The sequence below is a fragment of the Amborella trichopoda genome, chromosome 9 (assembly GCF_054954075.1).
Source record: "Amborella trichopoda isolate Santa Cruz 75 chromosome 9, AtrichopodaSantaCruz75HAP2 v2.0, whole genome shotgun sequence".
Taxonomy (NCBI): domain Eukaryota; kingdom Viridiplantae; phylum Streptophyta; class Magnoliopsida; order Amborellales; family Amborellaceae; genus Amborella; species Amborella trichopoda.
This window is the reverse complement of record NC_142344.1, coordinates 5,926,496-5,953,022: the sequence shown is the minus strand read 5'-3', so window position 1 is coordinate 5,953,022 and position 26,527 is coordinate 5,926,496. Positions and strand designations below refer to the sequence as shown.

At 34.9% G+C, this 26,527-nt stretch overlaps 2 protein-coding genes across 13 annotated transcripts; one reads left to right on the top strand and one right to left on the bottom strand.

Annotated features, from left to right (window-relative positions):
* Positions 1 to 432: 432 nt before the first annotated feature.
* On the top strand, positions 433 to 6,193 carry LPA3 (Low PSII Accumulation 3). Of its 10 annotated transcripts, none has more exons than XR_016041126.1 (12): positions 433 to 804; positions 908 to 938; positions 1,219 to 1,311; positions 1,447 to 1,509; positions 1,722 to 1,833; positions 3,060 to 3,145; positions 3,600 to 3,658; positions 3,757 to 3,859; positions 3,963 to 4,019; positions 4,821 to 4,903; positions 4,989 to 5,069; positions 5,855 to 6,193. XR_016041126.1 is itself a non-coding variant. In XM_088847357.1 (12 exons), the coding sequence occupies exons 3-12, from the start codon at positions 1,288 to 1,290 to the stop codon at positions 5,912 to 5,914; spliced, it is 732 nt and encodes a 243-aa protein (XP_088703483.1). In that variant the 5' UTR covers positions 433 to 804; positions 908 to 938; positions 1,229 to 1,287; the 3' UTR covers positions 5,915 to 6,193. The 10 variants fall into 10 exon arrangements, 6 of the variants coding, with proteins under 6 accessions (XP_088703483.1, XP_088703481.1, XP_006855705.1 ...); XR_016041125.1 differs by having other exon boundaries at positions 1,722 to 1,902; XR_016041128.1 differs by having other exon boundaries at positions 1,187 to 1,311.
* Positions 6,194 to 8,049: 1,856 nt separating this feature from the next.
* On the bottom strand, positions 8,050 to 12,095 carry LOC18445505 (F-box/kelch-repeat protein At5g42350). Of its 3 annotated transcripts, none has more exons than XM_006855642.4 (2): positions 11,953 to 12,095; positions 8,050 to 10,364 (listed from the first exon to the last, which is right to left on the bottom strand). In XM_006855642.4, the coding sequence occupies exon 2, from the start codon at positions 10,296 to 10,298 to the stop codon at positions 8,355 to 8,357; it is 1,944 nt and encodes a 647-aa protein (XP_006855704.1). In that variant the 5' UTR covers positions 10,299 to 10,364; positions 11,953 to 12,095; the 3' UTR covers positions 8,050 to 8,354. The 3 variants fall into 3 exon arrangements, with proteins under 3 accessions (XP_006855704.1, XP_088703477.1, XP_020529897.1); XM_088847351.1 differs by lacking the exon at positions 11,953 to 12,095 and adding an exon at positions 11,150 to 11,218; XM_020674238.2 differs by lacking the exon at positions 11,953 to 12,095 and adding an exon at positions 10,624 to 10,864.
* Positions 12,096 to 26,527: the final 14,432 nt, after the last annotated feature.

The following is a 26,527-nucleotide window of genomic DNA, read 5'->3' as shown; positions in this document are numbered from 1 at the left end:
TAATACTTAACTTGCAATTTTTGATGAGTTATGAGGTGAGGATTTATTTATTTTGGTAGGGTTGCAGCTCTATCAGCCCATTTTCTGTTTTAAAATGAGTGGTTGTAAGAAGGTTATTGAACATACACAAAGTTAAAAAAAAAAATTATCATACTTTTATGATTCACTCCAAACTATCTGTATTCACTCCAAAGTCCAAACTATCTAATTTGACATCTCATGAGGGACAATAATCGTAACTACTGTGTATAAAAGGTAAAGATAAATAATCTACTTATAGACAAACCATTTTTTAAAGTTTTTCCAATATAAGTGAGTGAGGAGGATTCGAACCCAAGACGTAGTGTTAAAATCTTCAACAACTTAACCGCTCGACGAACTGTCCAAATCCTTCTCCCTCTATATTCTCGCGCTCTCCACTTTATCCGTTCCATCCTCTCCGGCGCAGAGAGTGAAGGAGAGGTTCATTCTAGAGAGAGAAGGAGAAACTCTAGAGAGAGAGATTATGGTGACCTTGGTCATGAACTCTGCAACTCTTCTGCCATTGTGCTCCCTATCCTTATCACCATTAAAATCACCTACAATTACGAAAACCCATGTTTCTCTCTCTACCCAGGCTCCTCACTCTAGGCCCCTCGCCATGGCCATGACTGGAAAGAGTACATGGGAAGCTCCTGGCTTCGACCCAAAGGCTGGCGTTCCCATATACAAGCCCAAGTCGTATGAGGTTCTCGTGTCTGATGCTGCCAATTCTCTGGCTTATGCTCTCGATGATGGGAAAAATCGCCTTGAAATCGACTTCCCGTGAGTGTTTTTTGGGTTTATTCTATGTTTTCATGATAATGGATTGTTAGATTTTCCAAATTCCTTGTTAATTTTCAGTTCCACTCTTGAATTGTGTTATCAGGCCATTGCCCAGCAGCATTTCCTCATATAAGGTACTCTTTTCTGCTCTGCAATTTTGCAAAAGATTCTATCTCAAATTTTAAGCGAAAGTACTCTATTTTTCATAAGGAAAACAAGTTTTATGCTATTCTTAACAGTCCGAAATAACTCGGTGGAAGGCAATGCTTATCCTAGTAGATAATTCTTACCCAAGTAAATACATCTTGCTTGCTTGCTTTTAATCAATGGTTGCTAATTAAAAGAAAAAAAAGGTTTGTGGTGATATAATGTTTCTCAATAGGGTGATTATTTCAACCTGTTGATCAATTGAAGGGATCTTCAGATGAATTCATCGACGCCAATATCCAGCTTTCGTTGGCTGTAGTTAGGAAGCTCAATGAAATGAAGGGAACCAGGGCTTGCATTGTAAGTAATTATATATTTCAAGTTATTATATATTTTAACCTAGACTCTTTAAGCTTTTGAAGTTCCATAATTTGAACTATCTCTTGCTTTTTGCCTGTTATTAAGTTTTCTCTTTATATGTTCTGATCTATGTAGGTTTTCCCTGACAAACCAGAAAAGCGTCGGGCTTCTCAGCTCTTCAAAACAGCTCTTGAGACAGTATGAAACTATTTTTTCTCACTTATTGGTTAATATACTTCTACAATCTACACACATGTAGTGTGCAAGGTAGAGCTTATGGCCTCAAGGGTGTTCTGTTTTTTTTTCTTGAGAGGGAGATTGGTGAAAGGTTTCTCCGCTCGGGTGCACCATTCTTAATTGTTCCCATGCTCTTTGACAACGCTTCAGACGTGGAATTTATTTTTTTCCAGGTGAATGGTGTGACTATTGGTAGTTTGGACGACGTACCAAGTGGCCCAGTGTCAACTTTCTTCAAATCCATAAGAAATACATTGGATTTTGATTTTGCCGCGGATGAAGAAGGTGACTACAAGTTGGTTGGGATGCTCAGACTGTCCTTTTGTGATACAAGAACAAGGATTTTTTATTCCTGTATTGTTCTTGTGCCATTATGATGCATACGATCTGCATTTTTATTAAAAAAAGTATGCATACATCATAGGACCATTCTTGGTTGTTTTAATATTCTGTTTGCTTGAGAAATAATCTGCTTGAAAAATAATCTGATTACATAAATTAAATCAATTCTAGTAATATCTGTAGGACTGTTGCATTTCGTAGAAGTTACAAATTTGGTATGTCGCCCCATGTCCATGATTTGAAATTTCAAATCTCGTTTGCTCAGTTGTAGAGTGCCCATACCAGGTGTGTTACCATAAGTTACCTTTCTCATTGCTGGAGGAATGCTATTCATTTCCTGTGTAACATTCTAATTATGCAATACAACATTATAACTCATTGTTAAAAAGAAAGAGCTAAGTATATTAGATAGTTAATAGTGGTATGTGGTGGCTCTTAGATACTGGATGGATCTAATTTCTAGTGGATAGTTTAGCTTGGTTTGGCCAAAGGAGGAGCCCTGGACCTTGCTCCTGTACATCAGGTGTGTATATCTATATGTGATAACAACTCTTGTTTTTGTCCTATCCCTTTGAGCAAGAAGTTGGGATATTTATAGCTGAGGATCATTTCATTGAATACTCTGTAGACTAGGAAACCTTATGATGAAACCTTTACCAATACTAAATATTGTGCACAAGGATCTGTCACCAAGAAACTAAAGTTGATTAACAAGGTGAATATTGTGTCTTATTGATTCTTTGTCATTGCAACTATATACCACATGAGGAGTTGCTACCCTCAAGGCATGTACATAATATGATTAAGATTAGTGAAGCAAGGATGTTCCGTGTCACACCCCCTTGTGATATGTTGGGTAAATGTTGTTGTTAAGATCTCTTATGTAAACTAAGTGTTGGTGGGTGATTATCTATCTCAATGTATACTTGAAGTATCTTTTTCTAGTCATATTCATGATAGGTGGCTTTTCACAAGATTTATTGTCAACAGTGTTTTGCCCAAAAATTGAACCTCTCATGCATAGATTTCTTTCCAAGATGCCAAGTTGGCATGCCATTTCTTTGTCAATAATATATTTGCCTGTTGCTTTATTTATTTGTTTATTGGGAGTTGAGCACAGCTTGCTGCTTTTCTCAATATTTTATTGTATTTTTCTGGTATAATTACAGGTCAATGGAAGTCTGACGAGCCACCATCGCTGTTTGTTTTCATCAATTGTAGTACGCAGGATCTCTCTGTCATTGAGAAGTATGTGGTACGGTCTCATCCCATTGGTCAGTTTTCTTTCTTGAGTTATGCTGGTGCCATCATCTAGTGTACTCAAGTACATTCATACCATCATATTTGGTAGTTGTAGCCAATTCAAATGTTACTGTCCAGATGAACTGTATAAGGGAAAATGTTTTGTTGGGTTTTTCCTTTCCTGAGCAGCTTGGACATCTTGTATTGCATCCTAGGTTGCAGGTAGCATCCATGTTAACAATGAGAAAGGAATCAAATTTAATTATACAGGACTAATTTGGCATATTCGATAAGACAGAGTAGCACTGAGCAAATTAGGTGACACCATGAAGATTCCAACTAATCTCAATTTTTAAAATTCTTTTCCAATGCGCGTTCAGAATTTAAAACCCATCCATTGTGTTACTTTAAGTCAAATTGTCCTCTGCCATCAACTTTATGAGGTGGGCTATCAATTGTACGTGCAGGAAATGTTTGCTGCATCTACGCCAGCTCTTCTTTTCAATTTGGAACTGGACACCTTGCGGTATGCTTGGTTACAAGTATCTAATTCCAGATGGATGCATACTGTGGCCCTTCAGAAATGCCTTCAATCCTATGAACTACATGCATCTTTTTTTGCAGAGCTGACTTGGGCCTTTTAGGTTTCCCCACCAAGGATTTGCATTACAGATTCCTTTCTCATTTCATCCCTGTATTCTATATTCGAATTAGAGATTACTCAAAGGTAACCATACTTAATATCATGGGTTTTCTACTGATGAGTTATATGATAGTATTGATTTGGTTCAATTTGTCAAATAAAAATTTTGTTTTCTGTTTGAAGACAGTTGCAGTTGCACCTTACGTTTTAAACTATAGCGGTGCCTTGTTTCGCCAATATCCAGGTATGGATGCACATGTTGGTGAAATTGACTTGCTGGCCTGCATTTGCTAAACATCAGATAATTTATTGTTGCACTGTATCATATTGTAAATTCCCAGCTGGCACTTGCATGTGAAAATATTATGCAATGACATTATTCTTTATAGCATGATTATGATTTTATCTGATATTTCTGGTCAATGATCTCAGAATCAACCAAGAAATAACGCTTGTGATCATGGGGTTCTTTAAATTATGATGTGGGGCTTTCTCTAGAAGCTCTCATTATGTATTTCATGTTACATAAAAAACTTAAAAAATTTATAAGCTTGAGAGATGAGCTCGCTATTCTTTTCATTGGACTTTTAACTGTATGTTGGAGATTTAGGGTTTGGGAGTACGAAGGAAATTTCTTGTTTCCAAAAGAGTTAATTCCGAACCACATACAAGGACAGTCCCATCTCCAGTTCTGTACTTACTAAGAAATTACAAGGTATCTCCTTGGAGATGGATCAAGACATAACCATCAAATACCCTATTAAACATCATGACAGCACATAATACCTGTCGATTTCATTCCTTTATGCTATGGATTAGCCTGATGCTTATTTGAAATACTGGTTATTATGCCTTAAGAATTAAATCGGTGTCAATCAGTAAACCCAGCACCTCCCCCATGTCCGTTTATGAAACTGGTGCTGTTACAATTATTGCCATGAAATTTTTCTGAAATTGTGATGTAAATGCTAAAAGAACGATGAAGTGAGGGAGGGAGGTTTAAAAGATGCCTGCTTCTAATATTCATTTGCTTTAATTGGCCTAGGGCCTTGGCAGGTAATGCTAAAACAAGCTGATGGCTCTTTTATTTGTATTGCTGAAAGTTCAGAACGGTTCACATTGGGTGAGGTATTACTTCTGGCCTCACTACATAAAATATTCAGTTGTATTCCTTTATCATGTCTTGCTCATTAGAGTATGTCATATCTTTTAGACAAAGGAAGAACTTTTGAGAGTTCTAGGACTGAAAGAAGAGGAAGGAAGCTCCCTGGAATTTCTGAGAAGAGGCTATAAGGTCAGAATGAACTCAAATTTCCCTTGGCTTCTGTTTCTGATCTTAGTACTTAGTGCTACTATACTGATTCTACTTTTACCTGCCACTTCTACGAGTACTAATTCTGCTGGTAAATTTTTGTAAATTTCATTATGTCGCTCTTCCCATCTCATAGAAACAATCTGTTTCCCACAATGGATGCTTGATTCATATTAATTAGATCAATTTTTCTGTTAGTGTTTTTCGACAAGAGAATAGAATAATAACCTTTGTTCCCTATATTTCAAGAAGTTCTTAAGTTCAGAAGATCTTCTTGCCACAAACAAAAAATTTCAACAAAATATAAGCAAGCTTACTAGCTTCATCTTACCTAGTTCCCAGCTTGATGAATGTGCTACTGATCAGGGAAAAATTACTGAATCTACTAACAACTTACGGGTATGAACTACCATGGCCTCTGCTTGTTAGTTTAGTGGTTTGGACGTCTTTGTTGATTCCTTAGGATTTGGGTTCAAATCATTTGTTAACCCTTGACAAGGGGACTGTAATCCATAGCCTTAAATGGAGCTCATAATCAACTATTAGGATAGTTGGACTCTTTACCCTACCCTGAGAAACCCATTTGCCAGAATATAATTATTTTCAAAGACCACTTGATACTTAAACACTGATTCAAATGCTTCCCCCCCCTCCCCATTTTTTCTCCAATTTTAATGAACTGTGATAATTTAATAAAGGAACAACCTGTATTATATGTTAACCAAAGTACCCTACCATGCATATTGGTTTGTGATGTGGCGTTGCAGACTGCAACTTGGTGGGAAGAAGACAACAATCTTGAGATTTCTTCTGCCTGGAGAAGTTGAGCCAACTGAGCTAATTGTTGAAACTAATGGAGATGAGAGATATCATTATTCTATCAGTTTCCACAGGTAATTTTGATAATTAGTTTTTGTAGGTGATCTCCAATTTTTTTGTCCTTTCAGTTGTAAACAGAGGGTGTAAATTGTGATTATTTTCTCCTCAATCAAGTGTATTGGCATCTTTCATGCCACTGTGTTCCAAAATTTTGATGTGGGGAAAATGAATACTCATTGTAAAACAATAATATTACAAGTTAATGGAGAGAGTTGCCATTCTTGTAACTGTCAAAGTGCAGGTTTTCGGCATGGTATATTGTTAGTTTCTTTAAAAATAAAGTTTATGAAAATTTTCAATATCATTAATCACAATTTGCTGCTGTGCATTCTGGAGTCCAGCTGGCCTTACGAATGATATCTTTAAGTCTCCTAAAAACTTCACTACAAAAAAAACGACAGAAGAACAGAGGTAGCTTCCTAAACTAGGCGCTAAATAGGAAAGAAGATTAAAAAAATGAATAAATATATTAATAAAATGGACATTCTGATGACGAACAATCTAGACAGATTGGGAAAGATAAAGAAAAATGTGTCCTATGGTATTCATGTTTCAAATAAAGCACATGTTCACATAGAAACTTTCCAAAGGTGCTTGCTGTTGTTGCAAGATTACCTTTCAAGGGTTAATGCCTGTAGTTCATCCAAAGGCGCCTTGTTTTTTGTTGGTAACTGAAATCTATTGAGGACAAATTGATGTGTCAAATCTATATTGTCCAAGTAAAATGGACAGAATAGAGTAAGACAACCTTATTTCTACAAAAAAAGTTGCAACCTTACACAAATCGCATCCTATCATTTTCTTTACAAAGTGAGCCTGTGTGCGCTAGACCCTATGCTGTAAACCTCTTATACATTAAATAAAAAAAATAAAAAAATCAACTGAATGGTCAATCTTAGATACACCTCCTCTGGCCAATGCATCCACTTCCACATTGGACTATCTATAAGCATGGTTAAATGATACCTGTAGTCCCTTGGTGTGTGAATCTCATCAAACACTATCTGGAGATGCCATTGGCATGTTTTCTCCCCTTGGTCCAACTAATTACATTATTGGAGTCATCCTCAATGATAATCTTTGGCCATTTTTTATAAGTGTTTCTTACCCACAGAGAAGGAAACAGACCTCTATCTCACTTCCCGAGTATGTCAATAGAACTTTGCCAAAGTGATATTGCAAATCCCCCATCCTGAGGAGGACGGCCTCACAAGCAAGTTCTAACCAATCCCGGTGCCTTTGCTTTATCAATATCCTTCTACTGATTCACAAAATCTGACAAACCCGAGAAATATCTTCTCACAATGGCCCCTGCTAGGACCGAAGCACATAAATGGAACTTTGCTGAAGTGATCTCCCAAAAATTCTCCCACCACTGCAGGCCCGGGATTCAACTACAGTGAGCCCTAAGGAGGAGGGCTCTGCAAGCAAGTCCTAATCACCCTGGATACCTTTGCTTTATGGTTTGATTAATGTGAATCAAAATTAAGTAACAAACGCGAACCGAGAGAGAGAAAGAGAGAGCAAAACTGAGGAACATATGTAGAGAGGGAGAGGGGGGAGGGGGAGGGGGAGTCCCCGCACACTAGCACAGATCATATGTTGAGAGGGAGAGGGGATGGAGGAGTCCCCTCACATTAGCACGCTAAATAAGCAGAGAGAGAGAGAGAGAGAGAAACTCAAGCACATATGCAGAGAGGAAGAGAAGAAGGGATTAGGAGGGGTGTCCCCAAACACTAGCACACTAAATAAGCTGCAAAACAAGATGAGCAGCTCTCACACACTTGAACAAAAAAGGTACTTCATAGAGAGAAGGCAATTTCTCCCACACTAGTACAAAAAAGAAGCTTCAAGTGCAGCTGAACTTAAATAGTGGCTCCCATCCACATCCATTCAACATGTTTTATTATAACTATATACTAAAGACTACATCAGGAAAACTGAGCGATGAAGTTATCATGAACCAATGTAAAATGATAAACAATTATGAACATGATTTCAAACACTAAATCAATGATATCAATTCAGATACAGATCAAGAGCTTGAATGGAAAAAGCCAAAAGAAATGACGCCTCAAGGATATCAACAAATGCAGCCTCAAGTTGCTGCCAATACATGAATTTTTTATATTAATAAGCCCAATCAACACAATACATTTCTCATCAACAAATGACGGTTACGATAGCAACAGATTTGTCAACTACCTCCACCCCCAAAACGAATGACTGAATTGAACAGAGTTAGGGTTGGGCATCTTGGCTTCATGATTAGGACGTAGGGCCCATAGCATCCAAGGTTCCAATTGACACCCCACCCCCACCCAAAAAAAAAAAAAAGAAGAAAAAGACAGTCGAGGAGCAACAGAAAAATGGGAAGCCACGAGTAATTTACAAAGGCAACACCACCAATGATTTAGTCCAACACGAATGGGCATCCAAATCCAGTGCAACATGCTTTCTAGTGATACGGCTCCACTTCATTGTCGAATCCGAAACATCACATGAAGTTAGGAAATCAAGTACTTGCCCAAATATTTTGAACATTTCGACCCCATATATTCGACCATTGTCTGCAACAAATTCAGCTTCCTGGTCCATAGGAGCATCAGGGTGTCTCGAGACCTCTCTCCAAGTATGCAGACCAACATCTAACTCCCATAATATCCTTGTAGCTTTATTGTCCTCTCTATTAACATGACCATCCCTTTCACACCATGAGACACACAGCATGAACAGTCGATCACAACAAGAAACAAGTTTGGGGAGATATCTATGGATATGGAGAGGGGAATGAGCAGTTTGAATGCCAATCCAAACACCTCTTTCCAAATCATAAGCTGCAAGCTTATCGGATTCAGAATAAACATAAAACCTTCTGTTACAAACAGCACCTGTACAAACAGCTCCAAAATCAGCAGGCAATCTTTCAATTTCCACCCACCTATTAGACAATGAATCATAAATTTCTCCTGAAACCAAGGGCTCATCCCATAAACCCCGGCCACCAACTACAATCAAGAAAAACCTTCTTGCCTTTACATTGCCATTTTCAAAATTATGAGAAGTAGATGAACAAGACGGTTGTCCTCTAGACTCCAATGGAGGGTCGGTTTCAGAAATGGCATCCCCGACATGGCGCCTTTGCGAGAACTTGTGTGGATCATCATAAACTTCAGATACACGCCTCATCCGTGACCTAGAATTGCAAAGTTGGCTTGCCCCTCCCCTTGAATTAGAGCTCCATCGCTTCATCAGTACCCCATGATTCAAATCATAAGCCTCAAAAACCCCTAAAGAAGGTGTCGATCTTGCATTGTGCATTGAGGCTGCCTTGCTCCAAGACCTACTTAGAGGGTTGAAAACAACCACTTCTCTATGCTTCCTATAACCGAAGCCCTCGACTTGGCCAGAGTTACTTATATTGGAGCACCCACCCACAATATAAACCGAGGTTCCAACACTAATAACAGAGAACAAGAACCTTCCCTTCAAGCACTCCGCTTCAATTTTATGCCACTTATCAGCTGTCACATCCAAAGCTCGGACTTGCCCCACACATAATCCATTCTTCACAGCACCAAACAGAAAAATCCATGGAGTTTGAAACTTAAAATCTTGCCTCATTTGCATGAAATGAGATGTGCTTGCCAATAAATTCCATCTTTTGCAGACCAATCGAGCATTCATTATGGTGGTCAAAGAGGCCCTTGCCAAGCACATTTGGAGTATATCATCAGAAAGCATAGCAACCCGATTCTCACATGAAGGTGAAGAAAGATCATTCGAAGAATCCAACCTTCTATCCTCAATTGCCTTTCTACTATTTCTCCTCCAAAACCTCTCCGCTCCACCATAAGAAAAGCAATCAACTCTACTCCACTGGTCCTCTGAGCTTGAGCAAACACCACCCAATCTCCCAAAACCCGTGTCCAAAGAAACACAACCATAGCCTCCTTCTCCTGCACTTGAATTCCTCCTAAAAGTGGAATCCCCAAACAATGCGATCCCATCAAATGTATCAGCACCCACTCTACACCCACCTCCTCTCCCATAGAAACCAAGGCACCCAGAATTTGAATTCCTTTTCTCTTTTTCTTGTTCTTCTCTGTTAGAGCTTCGACCTATCTTTTTGAGCTTGTGGCTAAGGCTTCGTATGAGCCGCTTTGACATGCTTGAGGATTCGATTTCGGGTTCCATTTCTCCATGAAGCATTTCTCGTAATGGCAATACTCCAGGCCCTCCCTCCACTGATGCTTCCCTTCTTTCACCTGCCTCCGCACAGAGCAATGCAACCCTATTGCATTCTCTGCTCAGATGACACGTAGCCGCCATCTAATAAAGAACCCTATTCCCCATCAATCAAAGATCTCCATCTAAAGCCTCATTCTTTGTTAAACGCTGCAAGAAATAGAAACATATCAGCATGTTGTAGAGCTAATAAAAGAAAAAAAAGGGCTGTCTAGAACAAAGTAATTGAAGAAATTCACTAGTTTCAGCAAAATCAAGTCTTGCCCGCAGATAAAGTAAAATCGATAATAAAGCTCCTTAACAAACCGGGAACTGTTATCAATCAAAGAATTGAAGAGCATTACTGTTTTAAGTAAATTCAACTCCCACCCAAAACTACAGACAATTCCTATTAAAGTGCCAACTTCACCTCCCATTCATGTCAGTTGATGAAATGCATCACTAGATTGATCAGTGAAGCATGGACTAAAGGGCATGTAATGAAACTGATGAAACCGATAAACAAGTATAAGGTTTTATTTTTCACTCTTTCTTGGCAGTCTATACTGAAGTTTTTTAATCCCAATAAGAATGGATCAAAATGCAGGCATCCTAACAAGTAGCATTGAGCATGGATTCTTATTTCAAGCTTAGTTTTTATGGACACAAACTTAAAATCCTGAACATTTTTTATACTATTTGAGTGCTTACTGGAACAGAAGCTTCGGTACGTTGCAACCTTCTGATTTGATAGAATTCCAGTGAAAAATCACCACAGACAATAACCTAATTATTGTACTCACCCAAAAAAAACCGAAGCAGAACACAGACGATAACCTAATTATTGTACTCACTCAAAACAAAATGAAACAGAACACAGACGATTACCTAATTATTGTACTCGCCCAAAAAAAAACGAAATAGAACACAGACGATAACCTAATTATTGTACTCACCCAAAAAAAAAGAAACGAAATTACTACTAGAACTTAAAATGCAGAAAAATGTCCATGAAACCCCAAATCAAAGCCGAACACTAAAGCCTTAAAAATAAAGGTAAGGAATCTCCTTTTTAGCAAAAGGCAAAAGGAGAGGGAGGTGCGACAAGATCCACTACACAAGTGTTAGAAAAAGTAAATCTAAGCAAAATGCATAAATTGCAAAGCCCCTTTCAGATACTTACAATTCACCATCTTCATTATCCAATAATACAGTCATAAGCCTCTTTAAACAGACACATTAGGCAAAGAATTACTCCTTAGAACCAAATTGTGGTTGTTAGGAAACAAATAAGAAATGCAGGGGAAATCTCTCTCTCTCTCTCTCTCTCTCTCTCTCTCTCTCTCTCTCTATCTATCTATCTATCTAAAGAGAGCATCTATCTCCTTTCAATAACCAAAAGCAATGAACAAAAAAGGGGATCCAATATGAAAGCTAGGTCCACATTCTACGAAGAAAGCTTCTAGATCCAGAGCTCCATATCATAAAAGGAGAAGCTAAAGCAAATGCAGTGGAAAAAGTGAAGAACATGAATTAATTCCTGACAAAAGAGAAACCACAAGAGCAGAAGCTAAAGCAAATGCAATGGGAAATAGCAATGAACGAGCACGAATTCATGAAAAAGAGAAACCAAAAAACCAGAAGCCAATGCAAATGCAATGGGAAATAGCACAAATTAGCCACTAAAAGAGAGACGACGAATTCATCACAGGAGAGAGAGAGAGAGACAGAGAGAGAGAGAGGGAGAGAGAGAGATTACCTGGAATAGTGATGGTGGATGAGAAGAGGTTGAAAGAATCTGACTGAGAGAGAGAAATTAGGGTTAGGGTTGGTTGATTTTCATTGAGAGCAGAGTTTGAAAAAGAGGATTCGAATTGCGTGAAGTTTTGTAAGTTTTATCTCTCTACTTCTCTGAAATGAGGTGAGGTCACCGAAAGAGCCGCCATTTTCGGACGTCGAATTTGTTGGGTCGAGTGGACTTTTCATTTTTCACTTTTCACTGTCATTCTCTCGCACGCTTCGGGAAACGGTTTCCTGCAACTGCGAAATCATGTGGTTAATATTTCGTATTTCGCTGGAAAAACCGAAATTTTGGATTTGGATGTTGAAAATTGGGATGAAAGGTTGAGGGACAAAAAAATTAAGGAAAATATTATCCACAAGGGAAAAGTATGATACCAAAAAAAAAAAAAAAAAAGTTATGGGCAACTCCCCTAAAAAGCTTTATTTTGTGACCTCCATGTCCAACTGAAAAATGACCAAACAACCTCTTAAAAAATACGCAAATAAATAAGTAGAAAAACTTTATATAAGGTTGCAATCTTATATGTAACAATAAAAGAATTGTTGTAATCTATACCCTCGTCTATTTTATTTTAAAGGGAAACGTTTATATAGAGTTGAGGCTCTAAACAATCAAATTAGAGCCTACCTCAAAAATTTCACTAGAAGAGGTTGTTTTGATGCTCAAATATCCTCAAATTGATCATCTCAACATCAAGATGTATGGACATGAGAAAAAAATGGATATCAAGTTTTGGAAACAGCGTATTTTGGAACGTATTTTTGGACCGTCAATTTTCAAGATTTTCAAGTTTTCATAGATATATTGATCTACACTATTTTTAAAACTTTAAATTTTATAAATAAAAAATGAAAATATATTCTAAAGCTATCACAAAAATTTCAATATTGAAATCACATTTCTCGATACTATTTGAAGGTGAGCTCCATACAAACCACACCCTTTATATTTTATATGCCTTATTTGATGTGTATGTAGATTTATATTAAAATGTGGCAGTTGAGAGATGGACCCAAGGAACGAGTGGCACTTAGAAGTAAGTTATGTCCAATTTGACCGTCCTAAACATATGTGATCCTTGAAGAGCGCATCAAGGCCTCGAGTCCCTAAATAACTTCAACATTTTCTTCAACTTCTACGCCCAGTCCCTTCCAAATTTTCTAATATGTTTGGACTTTCAACTTTCAATCAGGAGTCGATTTTTGCCAAAAAAAAAAATACAGCAAAAAATTTGCATTATAAACTTGACCAATTTTTTTTTTGTTTACACACATATCTCCTGTAATTATAGGTAGTCCGCTCTTTGCACTACACTAAACCTAAGGGCACAACCCTACTATCGAAAAAAACCAAAAAATAAAAAATAATTTTTGGATGATATTCTCAAACCTAAGGGCCATATGAAAAAAAGTAAAATATCACAGGGACACCGACCGTCTCCATAATTTTTTTACTTAATTAGACCCATTTTGTATTTTATACACTTTTTTCATGTATGTATGTAAAATTCTCTTATTTCAATAATACTAACAAAAAAAAAAAGAAAGAAAGCATAAACATATTCTACTCTCGTGAGAGGAGTTCGTCTATTTACTCCGTTAGATAAAACCCCACTTAGAATTAATGTTAAGACCTCAAATTTGTTGGATGTAACCTCTTCAATCCATAGATTAACTTCAATAATAATAATAATAATAATAATAATAATAATAATAATAGAACATGGTTTGCTTGCGGCCCACATATAAAAATGCGGGCTTAGCAATAAATATATATTTTAAATATAATGTGATCTTAATTTTTAGAAAAATGGCTTTGCTAAGAATACAAAAAATAACATAGAACCTTATTTTCTAATCACAAGAGGATTTTGCGTTTGGATTATGAAATTTTCAAGCATTGAAATTTGTTTTCTAATAAAACAGATAACCAAAAAGGTTTATTTTGGAAATATAGAAAGGAAAATTGTTTCATGTGGGCTGGACCGCATTTCTACATACACGGTCCAAAAAGTGTAAAGCATCCATCTTAAAGATAAATACAAGTAGGTGTTCCATCTAAAAAACAATAGAAACTAATGGTCCAAATGTTTTCTTACTAAAATTATTACTTCTAATTTTTTAAATTATTTATTTTTCATATTCATGACCTCCATGTTAGAGATTGTCCTAAAAAATTAAGTCCTAAAATCCATTTCAAGAATGGATTTATTAAGAGGCCCGTATTTCTACAAATGCAGGCGCGTAGAAATAATCGCATAGGAGGTCCCTTGTACATTGGGGTATTTGAGCTGCACCCGACCGTTGACTCGATATTGCATCGGTGATAACGTAGTTAATAGCAGCTGGATGGTTGGTAATGGTTAGTGGATTAACTGCCGCTCTACCACAGTTTTACATTTGCACAGGGTTTAATCTAGATTGACGGCCACTGATCTAGATTGACTGAATTGCGAATATTACAAAACCCAAAATTAATAATAAACCAAAAATATAAAAACAAAGACTTTTTAACAAAAAAAAAAGCCTTGTTAAAGTTTATTTTTAAGATACCAGACTTCTTGGCAATTTATTTTGGAAAAATATATAAAGAGACTATCTCAACCACTGTTGTTTATCAGATTTCACATGTGGTGATTATAAGAGTGTAATTTACTAGACTCAAACTTTAAAAAATATTTTTTGAATTTTTTGTTATACCCTAAGCCATCTAATTTTGCATCTATGGTTAGGAGTAATTGTGACATTTTTGTAACAAAAATAAATGGCCTCATCTTCTAAAATTCATGTCCTTTCGTAGTGGCGGCAAATGAACCGTTTTTTCTCCTTTTAAAAAACATATTCTTAGGGCCTCAGTTTTCTTGATTTGTTAATTTTTTCCATGGTTTGTTCCCTTCCCTTTGTGTCTCTCCAAAAACCCTATTCTTTAAGCTCTTTTCTCTGTCACTTTCTTTTTTTTTAGAAATCCAACTCTATTCTTGTCTTTCATATTCTATTATTGAACTTGAAATCAAAGAAGAAAAAGATAGAAAGATTAAAGGAAAAGATAAATTAGCGAAGATAGAAAAATCACATTCTTTGGGTTTCTAAAAGAATGATAGACTTTTTTCTTCTCTTTTGGTTTCTCTCTTCTTTTTTAAATTTTAGAAATAGAATATTGTGAGCAAAAAATTTTTTGAAGTATTTTAAAGAGAGAATGTAAGAGGAAGGAAGAACGGACTCGGTTTCGGCGAGGAAATGTAAGGGGATAAAAGTTTGGGTTGTTTTTGGAGAGAGAATGTGGGGATGAACGAATGGGTTGGGTTGGTAGAGAAACAATATGGAGGCGGGAAACAAAGGACGTGCAAAAAAAAAAAAATTAAATAAAAATAAATAAAATAATAAAAAAAAAAGAGAGGAAGTAAGAGTAGAGAAGGCTTCTTTTTTTTTTTTGGTTTTTTCTTAATGAAGGCCAAATCAATCCATTTACCCCTCTGTAAAAAGTGGGTGGGTTAATGTCAAAAATAAATTCTGATGAGGTTGAATTTTTTTTTTAAAGATACTATTAGAAGGCTTTTTTCTTAATATGTTTTTGGTAACCTAAAGCTTGCGGAATTAGAAATCCCAAATATCGGGATCCCAATAAAAATCGTGTATATGATTGGTTAAATGCAAAGTTGATGAATACAATTATAAATTGAATGCATAAATAAAACAAACATAAAAATGACACCATCACAACACATGATTTACGTGGTTCACCCCATAGGCCTATATCCACGGCCTCAGTAAGTAGAAATCTATTATCTCAATAAAAAAAACCCTCACCGATCTTCCCTTCCCAACCCATTCTCTCGATTGAGCAACACTGTTGATCATCTTCTTTCCCACCACAATACCGCTACAAGAAAGACAACTTCAACGATAAACTTTCTCTCTCTAGAAGTAGAAACAAATAAACCAAAAACTCCATAAAATACTGCCTCTCTCTTGAAAACTCATTTTTTCCTTTGGATATCCATTCCCATAACCCCCAAATGGGTGACCCTAAAAAACATGGTATTATGTCTTCCCTGGTTCTCTTTTATAGAGATCACCTTAAGCTTATTTATCGCTCCCCAAGAAACCCCTTATCTTTTTACTATAATACCTTTAATTTTTTTTAGTGAAAACATAATTCTGATGATTTTCACTATCACCAAACATAATAGAAACGATGAATAACAATAGACAAAAATTAAAAGAATGGGGCTTGAGGGGGACTGGTCTCAAATGATTTCATATCTGGATCAATATTTTTTCCCATCCAAAACATTGGGTTTCTAATTACGAGGCATGTAGTACAATTGTTGGGAACGCATAAGCAGTTATGAATGGTGTTGATCTCTTTGGGTGGAAGACGGAGTCACCTTCCCTTCATAAAGAAAGTAGTAGGAGGAGAAATTTGCCTATACCTATAATAGAGCTATAACTATTGCTCGAGGGAACTCCACGAACCTCTATGTGGTCAAATTCAAGAGGGCTCTGACTCAAAGCACTTCGTTTTGCTTGAAGTGAAAAAAATTTCTCATATGGTTAGGTACGAGAATATTTTCACCAATTGATCCCAATGTTTTTTTTAGCACAAATTGACTAGAGTACTAAATGCTACGAAAATATTCAACAAAAAATATCTCCGTAGACTCTATTTTTATGTTTTATTTCTCTATAGGCTCAAGGTTTCAAAACCTATCGTGAGACATAAAATTTTTATTTATTATATCTCCTATTCTTTTAGATCATCAACTTTTACTCATTTTCAACATATATTTTTAACCTAAACAAATTAACAAGGGCTTCATTTCTAAACCATCCCTATCCCTCTCTCGCTCCACGTGTTTCTCTTCTTTCTCCTGATGAATCTCCCAAGGCCCTGTGTGTCCTTACTTCCCCAAGTCTTTTTCTCTACCCCATGCTTTTTCCCAAATCCTCCTCTCTCCATTTTTCCCGTCCCCTCTCTCTCATTGCCACTGTGCTTTCCCAAATCTCTCTCTCCAAATCACTAAGTCTCTCTTACCCTAAATCACGGTCTCTCTCTCTCTCACCCCAAATAAATAGAACTTTTGAAGTTTTGAGAAAAATGAGCAGAAATAGGGGCAATTTTATTTTATGAAGCTCGGTTTAAAGAGTTCATGCGGTGAAACTTTGGATATTATCAATGCAGATGCTGAGATAAGTATGAGTTGTGTTGTGAAAGCCTCATCTGATTACAAAGAACCAGAAGAATGGGACCAAGAAGATAATTTTTGGGATTCCATTGAATTTCGTAGTACTGATGCCAGATCAAAAGCGAGATCTTGAGCAACTCATGCTCTTTGCAACTATTCTGGTTGGGCTTGTTGGTAGCCGATTCGTGGCATTGGCATCTGCTCTTGAAATTACCTAGGACATTGTGTAATAACTGGAGAAATCATTGGAATCTTCACATTGACAAAATGGATTGAGTTTTCTATGAGGGGTTTATTCCTGCTTATCAATAGGCAAAAGAGGATTTTGAAAGAGAAACTCAGCAATGGACCCGATCACACAGAGCCCAATTTAAGCATGCTTATGAATGAACAGAACAATCGTGGCTTACCTACTCATAAACCCTTGCCATTTGAGATTGGTAAATAAATGACTTGTAAAGTTTACATGGATGCCACAATGATGCACCAAACTAGTATATCACTATTACGTTACAAGTTGACAAGGATTATGCTACAAAAGCTTAATTTGTTGTGATTTGGGGTGAGAGAGACTGTGATTTAGAAAGAGAGAAAAAATGGAGAGAGGGAGAGAGGGATGTGAGGGGAGCACAAGAGACAGACAAAGAACGGATGCATAAGATAGGGAGAGGGATTTGGGGATGGAGAGACAAGTGTTTGGGAGATTCATGGGGAAGCAACAGTAAAGATGGGCTTCAGATAGATATCTTTTTTTAATTGATTTAAGTTAAAAAGGTGGTAGTGCATAAGATTATAAAATATAATAGATAGAATTTCTATCCTATAATATAGGTTCTAAAATATTGAATCTATAGATAAATGAAACCTTTATGGAGAAATCAAACCTAAAAATATGATTTGTAGATATACTTTCCTAATATTCAATTGGCAACTAATTGATGTGGAAATATATTACCCTATTTAACCACGTTAGAAAATTTTTTCATGCGAAAATATTCCTCAAAAAATATTTTCAGGCAAATCAATTGTGCCCTTTACCGTTGCCCTTCATATAAGAGAGGGAAAGTATCCTGCCCATTATGCGGACTATTCCAATAGTTTATGTAATGAACTTGACCTTATCCTATTATACATTTAATTTTTTTATTTTTGATTGAAATTTTACTTTATTTAAAATTTTGGGTGGAGATTCACTATTTTAGGATACTCCAAAGCATTGATAAAGGGAAAGTATATAAAGTGACCATTTACCTTTGGTTCAAGGTGGTCACAATTAATCTTGACCATTGGATGTAAAATTAGAGGGCTGCATTTATTTTATTGACCAAGCTCAAAGTTCATAAGAAATTTTTTTGAACCTTGTGACACACTCAAGCTGTCAAATTTCATTATATATAATACTTGAATGAAATATATTTTTACAAAAAATTAATGAAAATACCCATGAAAACATTTATCGATATTTTGGTTATTTTTTGTTCAAAATATCTTTTCATTATTTTTATTGGGTGCATCATGTATTGGTTGAACCTAAATAATATAGGCCATCTGTTTGGTGAGATTCTTAGATTTAGGTCTTAGAAAGATTCTTTTTATTTTCCAAATTTATTAGATATTATCATTAGATGAACAACGATAAGAAAGAAAAAATGATTTTAAAGTTCTAAGCGCCTAAATAATAAATTTTATTAAATAGACAGTCTAAATAAATTATTGGAGGGAGATTCATTTTGATTACCTCTAAAGTGCAAACTGATTTGATTTTATTTTATTTTATTTATTCACTATTGGGAGATGAGAGTGCCCGTTCAACATCTGGGACGTACAAATGGCATGGTTTCACTTTATTATAATGACAAATGAAATCATTCCCCATATTAAAATGGTCATTTAGTTACAACTTACATGATATCTAATAATCATATTGGTTTATAATGCCCTTTTGGGTACCACAAATAGGAGTCTTAAAATTGCCCATTAGTAAACCTTTTTAGGTACCAAAAATCAGTCTTGAAATGTTCCATTAGTTCCAAATTACATGTGGATACCAACAGTAACATTGGTTTATGGTGCCTTTTTTGATGCCAATAATAACAGTCTTTAACTTCTAATGAATTAGACTTATAACTAATTGGATACCCTACAGTCATACTGGTTTATTGGTTTAACACACTTGTGTGAGTACCCACTTTGTCAAATTATAGAACACCCATGTGCCTTGTACCGACGCATGCTTCGTGTGTTCCGCATATGCCCGGTCCCTTTGATTCTTAGAGCAGAATAAAAGATGGTTTTCCCATATTTAAACATAACTTTTTCTTTTTTTTTTCAATAACCAATTTGTGACCAAGAACCCATTATTTCTCTCCCTGCATAAATGTAAAGTTAAATTGTTAAATACTAAGTTTTTATGAAAAATATTAATTTGAAACAACATTTATTTCTCTCCCTGCATAAATGTAAAGTTAAATTGTTAAATACTAAGTTTTTATGAAAAATATTAATTTGAAACAACATTTATTTCTCTCCCTGCATAAATGTAAAGTTAAATTGTTAAATACTAAGTTTTTATGAAAAATATTAATTTGAAACAACATTTCTTACTTTTCTAGAACAAAAAACCAACACAATCATAAGCGCATGCTAATATGGTTTAGTGGAAAGCAGTGTAGGAAAAATCAGGTGATTCAAATTCTAATTGTGCGGTTAGAGTGGGAAGCGGCTAGTTTCAGCCAGTTTTGGCAAAACTAATAAATTTTGTATAAATCCCAAAATTAATGAATTTTGTTTGTAATGTATTTTTTAATGTGTATCATCATTTTGGCAAAGATTAAAAATTGTTTTGGCCATTGATACTTATTTTTATATTTTTCCATCTTTTTTAAAATTTCAAAAATACCCCTCGACACAAATTGATTCTTTAAAATCTATTTTTCATTAATTTTCAACTTCATTTGGATGTGTTTTGTTTAATCATGCTTTAAATATACTTTTAGTATATTATTATATTTTTTATTTTTTTATTTTTATTTTTGATCGACTTACCCGGTTAGACCGGTTAAATTGGTTGGTTTTACCAATTAGGACGGTTAAACTGCTTCCAACCCGTTGTTTGGTTAACCGCTCCGATTCAATTTTTTCTACACGATTGGAGAGTGCAACATTTTTCTTGTTTCACCGATTATTTTTCACAATAAATTTATCATATAAAAAGAATTAACTCACATTATGCTGCTTAAAAACTAGCAGTAGAACATGCTTCGCAGGTTTTCGCTTGTGCGTTTTATATAGATAAAAATAATGCACTGTTGAAATTTATTATTCAGCATTTGTACAACTCCGAAGCTCTAAACAATCAAAGTAATACGTACCTTCAAATAGTATTGAGAAATGTGGTTTTAATACTGGAAATCTTTGTGACAGTCTTAAAATATATTAATTATAAAATTCAAATGTTAAAAAATAGTGTAGATCGAGCAATCTATGAAAACTTGAAAACCTTGAAAATTGATGGTCGAAAAATGCGTTACAAGATGCATTATTTCCAAAACTTGAAATCTATTTTTTTCTCATTTTCATACATCTTGATGTCAAGATGATCAGTTTGAGGATATTTGGGTATACTTGATGTAGGCTCAAATTTGATTGTTTAGAGCCTCGGCTCTATATAAACTTTTTCTTATTGTTAAAGATTCACAGTCAAGTTTAAACTCATTTTATATCAAAAAGTGCAAAATGATTCCACAAACAAAATGTAATAGCAGGTTTACATACTTATAAGTATTTTGTAACGGAAATTTGAGGTTCACAATACACAACCATGGGTTACTAACCTCCACTCGACCATCCGGTCCAAATGTGGTCAAATGGATAAATTAGTCATGTAGTTGAAGATCTTATATTTATTTGATATATATATCATATATAGAAAGTTATTTATTGTAACTTATCTTATTGTGCAAATTACCTCTGATTATATATATATATATATATATATATATATATATATATATATATATATATATATATATATATATATATTGATAATGGTTGGTAAATTAATACAGATTTTTTCTCTGCCTTTTGTGTGTTTGACAAGTCATGGGTAGTGAAGAAAACTTAAATAAATGGAACAAATTATTTGATTATTGAACCATATATTATGTAGGTTGCATGAAAGGACATTGAGTGGAATAGTTGAAAATGGCTAAAATTAAACAATCGAAATTTTATGTGTATCTTGATAAATTTTCTTTCAAATAATTTAAATTTGACTTTTTATAAAATTTATATTTTTTAATAATTAATAGGAAATGATATCACCGTCATCAAAACCATTTCCAATTATTTTGGATCAACTACACGAGTCTTGGTCCGTCATTCAGAATTTATGAAAATTTTTAATAAAGTTTTATATTAGCTGCAAAATTTTTTATAAAGTTTTATATTAACTGCCCATCTAACACGACCCACCTCATTTACCCAAGCTTAACATTCTCACCCTCCTTAGACCGTACTGAAAACTAATATGGGAAGTAAAACTTACTTTAACAATGGATTTAATTTATTAGAGATATGCAATTATTTTAGAAACATTCCTCCTAGGAAAATCATAGAATTAAGGAATTATATTTTTATTTATATAAATGCTATAATCTTGTATGTTTATTAGATGATATTTTAATTGAAAATGGGGATTCAAAGCTTTATGCTTATTGAATAAATTACTTTTTATGCTTGCCTTTTGGTTTTGATATGAGGTGGGTGGAAATATAGAGTAAACACTAATTTGTGCAAATAAAATGCCACATAGAAAATTGAAAACGTGAATCTATGGGTTCCATTTCTTATTAAAACGATTATAATTTGAATTAAGTTATTTATTAACTGCTTTGATTTATAACTATAACCTTGAACTCCTTTAGATTTACTAATTAATTTTTTTGTCTTTTTAAATTATGCTTATAAAATGAAATATGTCTAGTTTTGATTTAAATGTTAAAGAATTGACCCTTTTGATATGGAGTGTCCATGTGTTTGATTGATTTAATTTTTAAACCATATGGATTCTTTTTCTATCTAGTGAATTTAATTATGTTTTTTTTATGATATATATATACTTTTAGTCTTATTATTTGATTTTTTTTAGATATCTGGATATTTTATTTATCAAATTTGGATTTATAAAATCAGAGATATTGATTTAAATATTCAAATAAATTCTAAAATTATTTTATCTAGTTTTAAAAATATTTAAAATTGCATGGGGCCTATTGTGCACATAGGCCAACCATGGCCTAGATGGTAGAGCCCATAAGCTCCTCCCATGGGTGGCACGTCCTACCCATTTAGAAGCTTTTTATTTTTGTGAGAAGTGATTTTGGCTTGTAAGCCAAGTTGCTATATGTTTTGGAAATGTATTGGCTTGAGAAAGTTTTGAGTGAATTTTTGGAAAGCATGAGAAGACTTGTGCATTATTTTGATATGCTCAATATTTTATTTAGAATTATTTTATTTAATTTATGTTATGGGAAAATGGTTTAGAAAAGGGAGATAAAGGCTATAGTACTTTCCATAATGTTGATGACCCATCTATGAAATTGATGACTCGAATTTTTCACTCCACAAGTCACCCAAGATTAGTGGTTCATATTCAATCGAGGCAAGCCACGGAAACCCTAAGAAACCACAATATTGTTCAAAGCCTATAAAAATAGATCGTCTTTACTCAAAATCTCTACACCTTATCTTTCTATCTCTCACTCGCATTGTGAAACCCATAGGGATATTTTTTTCCCCATCTCTCAACTATGGATTTATGGTTAGGGTATAGCAAAAAAAAAATCCCTCTAGGTTGCTAAGGGAATTCACCTAAGTTTTGTGTTTGTGATCAAATGAGTTTATGTTCTATTGGTGTGGCTTGGCCTAAACTTGCTTTCCTGGTTGAGATTAAAGGTTGATCATTAATCACGTGCCATTGGATGATGGTAACTCGGTGTGAGGTATAATAAGTCTGGTTGAGGTAATCTCCCACAACATATTTTTTATTTTTTGCTATATTTAAATATACTGTTTTTCATATTCACAATCATAAGAATTGTGGACATTTTATCTAATTAAAAGAAAATTGGTTTAGTTGCATAAAGGTTTTTAAAATATTGGATTTGTTAGTTTTATTTTATTTGAAGCAAGAGTTATTGTAATAAAACTACTTGTAAGTGGTATTTGCCAAAAGAAAGAGAAAAATAAAAAAAAGAAAAAGGGTCAAAAGAAAAAAAAAAAAAAAAAATTCCTCGACAATATCACATTAGTCTTTCTTTCATTAATTGTTTTGATTTATAATTATAATATTGAACTCCTTTAGATTTACTAATTAAATTTTTGGTCTTTTAAAATTATGCTCATAAAATGAAACCTGACTAGTTTTTATTTAAATATTAAAGAACTGGCCCATTTGATATAAAATTATTTTTAAAAAATGAATAATTTAGAAATAATATGCGGTGTGAACTCCACTTCAAATGTATTTATTTTGTTAGGAAAATTAAAATTATTTTATTTAAGGATTTTTAAGAAATAAAAACAATGGTGAAATATTATATTAAAAGGAAAAAGATTAATTTTTTTTTGGTATTTTCATATAGAATAATGGTAATTTTTAAACAAAACTAACCATGTTTTATCTTAGGTAAAAAAATTTATAGAGTCGACGCTCTAAACAATCAAATTAGAGCCCATCTCAAAAATTTCACTTGAAGTTGTTGTTTTGATGCTCAAATATCCTCAAATTGATCATCTCAACATCAAGATGCATAGACATGAGAAAAAAGTGGATTTCATATTTTGAAAACAATTTATGTTGTAACGCATTTTATGACTGTCAATTTTCAAGGGTTTAAAGCTTTCATAGATCTGTCCAATCTACAATATTTTTTAAATTTTAAATTTTACAATTAAAGATGAAAAATATTTTAACGTTATCAAAAATATTTTCAGTATTGAAAGCACATTTATGGATACTATTTGAAGGTGCGCTTTACTTTGATGGTTTAGAGCCTCAGCTCCATACAAACCGCACCCTTTATCTTATTACCATTTGATTCCATTCATTGATCCCCACGACATATTGCTACCACATATTACATTAACGTTCATTCATGACGGAAATCCGGAATCATAGCGCTCCTGATATTACGTCATTAAATATAGGCATATATTATGTTTTTGCGGGATTATATTATATACGTAGTCCCTAAGTTAAAAAGACCGAGAATTATTCTTTAAAGAACAAATTTAAAATTTTGAATTTCTTGACACTTTTAGGTCTCGTCCTTCAAAAATTAAACGTTCGCTATTTAATCTTGATATATATATTTTATTGAAGAACATAGAGAGTTAAATTTAGACACCTTTTTTTTTTTTTCCTAGAGTGAGCCTAAAGTTAGAAGAAGATGTCAAAATCTCCAAAATTTGAGATCTAAAAATTGCTCTTATAATGGATTTTCCCGGAGGAGTGAATAGATAGTTATGGTCCCTGGGGAATATAAAATCTCTTGGCTTTCAAAATTTGAGCATCCTCGCAGGGATTTTTACTACCGCGGTTGCTTGAAAATCTATGTGAGTTGGCTTCGCCATTCTCTTTCTAACGTGCCTGCGTCCTCCTTATTTCCTGTTGCTTCCCTCCCCTTTCGAGCTTGTTCCTTCTTTACGGAGGTACAGTGCCGCCTTCTTTACGCAGGTTGGTACGGTTCACTCTTTCTTGAGTTTGGTGATAATTATAGAGAAGGTTTTGTTTCATGTTCTTAGAACCAAGGCAAGGCAATGCCATTATTATATGAAAGTAAATATTACTCCAATCTTATGTTTGAATTGGAATTGAGATACTGATTCTGCTTATGAATAGTTTCAAACGTGAAGGAAGTTCGACAATCAATTAATTCAAAATTGACTATTTGATCCTCTGTGAAAGGTGTTTCGAAAATGTCTCCGATCGAATGAATAGGTCCATGAATTAAAAATATGTTGACTGAAAATTGTTAGAATCTATACCAGGCTTTTCTTCTCTTCTGTAAGTATAGCGTCAATTTTTTTTTTTAAGGGTATAGAGTTTGAGAAACCCAAGAACTCGTTTGTGCGGGTATTTGGTTAGCATTTAAGTTTGTCTCCATGTTTTCTTTCTTTTGATGCTGCATCCCTTGCCCTCTCTCCTCCCCTTTGGATTGCAGGAGGCGTTCGGCGCCATTCTTCTGGCCTTCTCGCTGTTGCTCTGGGTGTGGTCTTATGGCTCATTCCCGGGCTGCCGATTGCCGTCTGCCAGAAACTGGTGAGTTTCAAACTCATGCTACACTGCATTGTATCACAGGTATTTTGAGGAAATCGGGCGTCTGGAGTCCTCCAGTGGCAGTCCTTGCTTCGCAAACTTCGTGAATTTCGACCGGCGTCTTCTGAGAGCCAGAGGTATCCTCCTTAGTTCTTCGAATATGATTTAGATTTCCTTGCTTCTGTTACATGCATTTGTTCCCTTTTGCTTGCTTGCTGACATTTTCTTTCTCATCTCCGGCAGGTTCTTCAGCCCTTTCAAAGAAGCCCCGCCTGAAAAGGCCAGCATAGCTGATTGAGCTCCTCCACATCATTCCTTCGAGGGTCCACCTGTTTCTCTCCGAGGTGGGCATAGAAGCTCGCCAGGTCGAGCAGCTGCGGGCCCAATGCCATGCCCGAGCCCTTGTTCCGCATCACATCTCTGAGGCTGAGCCCGAAGGAGCAAAGAAGGTTCGGGGCGATGCTGAGACCCTTTGCACAGTTGCATGGAAGCAGCTGCCTCATGCCAGAGAGGCGAGCCGTGGTAGCTAGCTCGTGGAGAGTTGGAGGAGGTGCTGGGGAGACTGAAGGAACGGGAGGCCCAAGCCGCAGCTATTCGGGTGCGAGCTGAGGAGTGGACCACGCAAGACCCTTGACAATATGTCCTTCTCATGTTTGATGGGGTGTTTTACAAGTTTCAACACCCCCATGGTTTCCCTTGAATGGTGTTTTAAAATTATTTGGATTGATTATTGTCGTTGATGGTTATAGCAGCAAGATATAGGGTGCCCTTTTTAAATGAGATTTGTTTTCCAAGGGTGGGGGACTTTTATTTTTTATTTTATTTTTTAATGTTTTTCAAAAGATAATGAGATTTGTTTTCTAAGGGTAGGGGATGTTTGTTTGTTTTTTTTTAATGCTTTTAAATCTTTTGGAAAGCTAAATGTTTTGTTTTTTAAGGTTTAAATAAGCAATGGGTTTTATAACCGGCCAGAATATTAAAAAATTCTAGGTACTGAGTTCGATGACATATACATATAACCATAT